General features: G+C 38.8%; 1 protein-coding gene across 1 annotated transcript; it reads left to right on the top strand.

Moving 5' to 3' along the window:
- Positions 1-695: 695 nt before the first annotated feature.
- LOC144375693 (putative vomeronasal receptor-like protein 4) lies at positions 696-1,640 on the top strand. Its single transcript, XM_078041141.1, has one exon. The coding sequence runs from the start codon at positions 696-698 to the stop codon at positions 1,638-1,640; it is 945 nt and encodes a 314-aa protein (XP_077897267.1).
- The last annotated feature ends 4,076 nt before the right edge of the window (positions 1,641-5,716 follow it).

Below are 5,716 nucleotides of genomic sequence, written 5' to 3'. Positions count from 1 at the left end.
GTGAAACTCAGATAAACACAGGCTGCTGGGTCTGAGATGCACACTACTAAATCCCTCAGTGTTCTGCACTTTCATAAACAAACCATGAGAATGGGACTCTTCAGACATTTTTCCTGGAAGAGTCTTACTTCCATTTCTCCAGGACTTACATAAACAGTCTTTGGTGAACAATGTCCATCTAGGAACCACTGTTTTGGGTCTTCCAGATACAAAGGTAAACAAGCAGGCATCTTCACCCTTAAGATATATGCAGGAAAAACAGGAAAGTAAACAAATGATACCCATTAAATAATATAATTATTGACATGAATAAAAGCACAGTAAGTATTAAAGGTTTACAGATAAAGATATGATATAGATACCCCATGAGGAGATGGGAGATTTAAAAATTCATTTCATGAAGGAATAAGTGATGCTGATATATGTATTGACTGCAGTGTGGTGGGCAGAACCCAGGGCATCATGTACGCTAGGCAAGAACTCGACCCAGAGCCATGCATGCCCCAGAACTTACTTGAAGTTAAATGAGGCATCAGAGTTAGTTCTATTTACATAGAATTGTTTGGGTAAATGATGACTCTAGAGAAAGAAAAGTGCAAACTGACGATTGGAAGCCTGGCAAAGAAAATGCTGTATATGTCACATGAAGTCCTGCATTTCCTTTCAGAAACATTTGCTTCAATATCCTCATGAAGATGGACCAACATTTCAGTTATATAGCCATAAGAAATGCCTTTTATCCCCAGGCTGGCATTGGGATCTCAGCAAATGCAATTCTGATTTGCCTCCACACTGCTGCTGTCCATGTGGGCCACAAGCCTAGGATCACCGACCTCCCCATCGTCCACTTGGCTCTAACACACATTCTCATGCTCCTCACCATGGGCCTTTTGGTGTCTACAGACATTTGGGAAACGCAGGACATTCCAGGTGACTTCAAATGCAAAGTGCTGGTCTTTCTGAACAAGGTCATGAGGGGAATGTCCATCTGTACCACCTGTGTCCTGAGTGTGCTTCAGGCCATCACCATCAGCCCCACTGGCTCCTGGTTGTCCAACTTCAAACTGAAAAACACAAATCCAATTTTGAAGCTATTTTTCTTCTTATGGGTCTTCACCATGTCCACCTGTAGCAACCTGCTCCTGTACACTGTGTCCACACACAATAAGACCCAGCCTGGTCTTCTGTTCATCACTGAACACTGTTCCTTTCTACCCATGAAGTACATTCACAGGGAATTCTTTCTCACCTTAATGGCATGTAGAGATGTCTTCTTCGTGGGCCTTATGGTTTTTTCCAGTGGGTACATGGTCATTCTCTTGTACAGACACAAAAAGCAGTCCCAGAATCTTCACAATTCCAGGTTCTTTCCAAAATCCTCTCCAGAACAAAGGGCCACTCAAAGCATTCTGCTGCTGATCTGCTGCTTTGCTGTCCTGTACTGTGCAGACTCCATCATTTCATTGACCATAGGTTTGACATGGACCAGTGATGCCATCTTGGTATGTGTCCAGATGCTTGTGGCTAATGGCTATGGCACAGTTAGTCCTTTGGTGCTAATCAGTGCTGACACTCAAATAACAAAAATCACCCAACTTACATGCGGGAAGAAAGGCCACCTTTTGATGAAACTTTTCTGAAGAATTTTTTCTAATTTTCTCTGAGAAAAATATTGATTAATGTAGAATTCCACACTTTCTATCATACAAAAATAATATATTGGGATAGGAAAAACTCTGAATAATTTTACACTAATATGCATCTGTATATTTATGAATTTCTACAATTTATTCCATCTAATTTTTGTGTCTAAATTTCATTATGGAAATATTTTTTTCTTCCTGCGCTATATTACTTAAAAATTTAATATGTGATGGTCTATTAGAAGTACATTCTTTCTTTGTTTGAAAATATCTATGTTACACTTATTCTTAAGAATTATTTTGAGCTAGGCAGGGAAGCATATACCTATAAGGCCTGGGAGACTGAGGCAAGAGGATTATAAGTTAGAGGCCAGCCTCAGCAAACTAGAAAGACCCTATCTTTCAATAAAAAATAAAAAGGACTGGAAAAAACTCCCCTGGACTTAATTTCCAATATCAAATAAAAAATAAAATTAGACACACAGTGCAGTGGTGCACACAAGTAATCCCAACTACTCAGGAGCTAAGGCAGAAGAATCCTAAGTTAATGTTTAGACTGGGCTACTTAGAATGATTCTTCCTCAAAACAAAACAAAAAAAACCAAAAATTAAATGGGCTGGGAATGATGCTTAGTGGTAGAGTAATCCTGGGTTCATTTCAAGTACCAAAAAAAAAAATCTTAAACCATAATGAGATATCACTTCTCACTTTGTAAGGTGGCTACAGTAAAAAAGTAAAAACAAAATTAGTAAGTATTAGTAAGGATATGGAGAAATGGGAATCACTATCCATTTTTTAATATATTAAATTGTTAATTAATCTTTATTTTATTCATTTATTCTTATGCAGCGCTGAGAATCTAACCAAGTGCTTCACACCTGCTAGGCAAGTGCTCTATCTCTAGGTCTCAATCCCAGCCCTCACTATCCATTTTTGATAGGAATGAAATATAGTACAGTTGTCATGGAAAGTAGTTTGGGGTTTCATTAAAATGATAAATATAAAATATCATTACATGACCTACCAATTCCATTCCTAGGTATTTACCAAACAAACTGAAAACAAAAACTCAATCACCTGTATGTGAATGTTCTCAGGAGCACCACTCAAATTAGCAAAAATATGTCAACATACTTTATATACAACCAGAGATGTGAAAAATTGTGCTGTATATGTGTAATAAGAATTATAATGCGTTCTGCTGTCATTTTTTAAAATCAAAAAATTGTATTGCATTCCATGGTCATTTGTTTTAAAAAAAATCAATTTAAAAATTTTAAAAAAACTAGCAAAAAGATGTCTACTAACAGAATGCATAAATAAAATGTGATATGTGTGGGTTAGAACACATACATATATGGTAGAATATTACTGAGGCATAAAATGAAATTCTGGTATAAAGTACAACATGGATAAACCTAAAAAATTCTAAGTAAGCCAATAAGACAGAAAAATTACTTATTTTGTGGTTTTATATATATGAAATATCCAGAATATGGAAACCCAACAGATTAAAAAAAAATGAAGCCAGAAAAGGCAGTGTGTGAGAGTGATTGCTTAATGGAGACATGGTTTGCATTTGTGGTAACTTAAGAATATGGAACAAAATAGAGGTAGTGAGTGGACTACAATATTGTAAATGTCAGTAATTTACCTATCTACCAAATTATTCATTTACTTATTTATTTTTCAGTTCAGGGAATGGAACCCATTGCCTCACATGTGCTAGGCAATCACTCTACTTCTGAACTACATCCTCTCCACTACACAGCATATTTAAAGAGGTCACTACTAGGATATTTTAACAACAACAAAAAAAAAAACTGGAAAAATCTTTCTCAAAGCACAGGAAGTCTGTTAAACTACAGGAGATACCAGCTCTAGGCACTGTGAAACTGAATACCCACATGTCCTCTGGATCACAAACTCTAAACATGGCTGGCTTCCAGAGACTGAAATCTACTGTCAGCCACTAATCCTAGTTGTTGTTTTTGTTGTTTTGGTACCAAGAATTGAACCCAGAGGCATTTAACCAACAGCCACATCCACAGCACTTTCTTTTATTTTATTTATGAACAGAGTGTCATTGAGTTGTTGAGGGCCTCACTAAGTTACTGAGGCTGGCTTGAAACTTGCAATCCTCCTGCCTCAGCCTCCTGAGCCACTGCTATTACAGGCATGTACATAGCTCCAAGCTATTCCAGATTTTTTTATGTACTTCACTCCTATCTTCCCTAGTGTCTTGTGAATTTGTTGGAGGTACACTGTCTCTTTTCTTGTCTCAAAAAGTCTGTGTTATACACTTTCTTAAAAAAAACATTATATCAGCCAGGCATGGTGGTACACATCTGTAACCCGAGATATTTAGGAGATTGAGACAGGAGAATCATAACTTCAAGGCCAGCCTGGGCAATTTAGCAAGGTCCCATCTCAAAAGAAAAATTTTAAAAGGGTTGAGAATAGAGCAGAGAAGCACAACACTTGCCTAAGTATGTATTGAAGGACATGAAAAAATAATATTGCCCAAGACAGCCCCCAGAAAGAAAGGAGCACTGTTTGGCCCAGGAGGAGGGAGGGGGAAGAAGACAAACATTAATACTTCCCAGTAACAGTGGGTCCTGAATAGAGGAGGCATTACTGAGACCTGGGACCTGAACTTTCCCACTTTTGATGAGTCCTAAAAGGAGAAAAGCAAATGGTAAAGCTCTGGATAACAATGGATCCTGAAGCAGAAAGATAAGCAATGAGTACTGAGCTCTGAGCTTTTATCCCTTCCAGTAACAATGAGTTTTGTATATTTTACAAGTTTCTTCCAGCCTGCCCAAACTGACATGTTCTGCTTCAGTCTCCAATCATTAAGCTATCCTCTTTAAAACTGGTGGTCTTCTGTAACTGGTGGCCATTTTCTTTGTGTTTTAATATTTAATTGATTTTATTTTTTAAATACATGAACGTGGAATGCATTACAATTCTTATTACACATATACAGCATGATTTTTCATATCTCTGGTTGTATATAATGTATGTTCACACCAATTCATGTCTTCATACATGTACTTTGGATAATGCTGTTCATCACAGTCCACCATCCTTGGTAACCCTCTGCCCCCTCCCATGCCTCCCATCTTTATTCCACATCTCTAGATAGGGCTAGTGGCCATTTTCTTCTAACTTAAAACTGAGCCCCTCCAATGCCTGACTGATTGCTTCTGCGGATTAATAAATATCATCACTGAATCCATTGAGGTCTGCTCCCACCTCAGTTATTTGTGCTTATATTTTTATTCTCTAACAAGGAACCAGGAGTAAGGTGATAATTACCATTTACTGCCCTAAGAAACCCTCCCCCAACAGTCACATTAAACAGCTGATGAGATCTGGGAACTGACTCTTAATCATCCAGCACCCCCATGGATCTCTGAGGTCAGGGGAGCCCCCAGCTACAACTCCTAAAGCTATGGCTGAATCCCCACACTGACTGTTCCCCTCATGACCTCTCACCCTGTAGAAAGAGGCACTTTATGCACTCTAAGTCCAGTTTGGTTCAACAGCTTCCAGTACACAACCCAAGATTCGCCCCACCCCTGGGCTACATTATTGTGGCCTTATTGAGATGTGGATGGTGCAAAGATCTGTATTTGTTGTTTTCTTGGCACTGCAGCCATCCTCCTTGCACCCTGCACACCTCTGGATCAGAGACCACTTTTTGCCATTTTGTTCCTGCATCCAACACAGGCCTTCAAATTCTCTAGACATGTAAGGCCCCATCTGGTCTTCCACAGTCATATACCCTGCCCAAGACCTTCATCTTCTGGCCACCATGGACCCCAAGAATCCACCACTATTAAGAATGAGGAGAAGATGTTCTCCCACTCTCCATTGGAATAGTCCAGTCCAGTGAGATAAGATTTTGGGAGATGCTCTGATCTGGAACCATCACTCCAGTCAAACCTCCAACATGGGAGTTAATCCAGATAATTTCCCAGGACTCCCAATGGGTTGTCTCATCAACTTAAGTTCCTTTACTCCCAAACTGACCTGGATATCAAGTTTGGCTACAGTAAAAATTAAA

The sequence above is a fragment of the Ictidomys tridecemlineatus genome, chromosome 3 (assembly GCF_052094955.1).
Source record: "Ictidomys tridecemlineatus isolate mIctTri1 chromosome 3, mIctTri1.hap1, whole genome shotgun sequence".
NCBI classification, from domain to species: Eukaryota; Metazoa; Chordata; class Mammalia; order Rodentia; family Sciuridae; genus Ictidomys; species Ictidomys tridecemlineatus.
Note: the sequence above shows the minus strand (reverse complement) of the source record. Positions and strands in the feature narration are given on the sequence as shown.

Bases quoted from the DNA above. Each gene is read 5' to 3' on its own strand.
- LOC144375693 (XM_078041141.1), top strand. From the start codon at position 696: ATGGACCAACATTTCAGTTATATAGCCATAAGAAATGCCTTTTATCCC.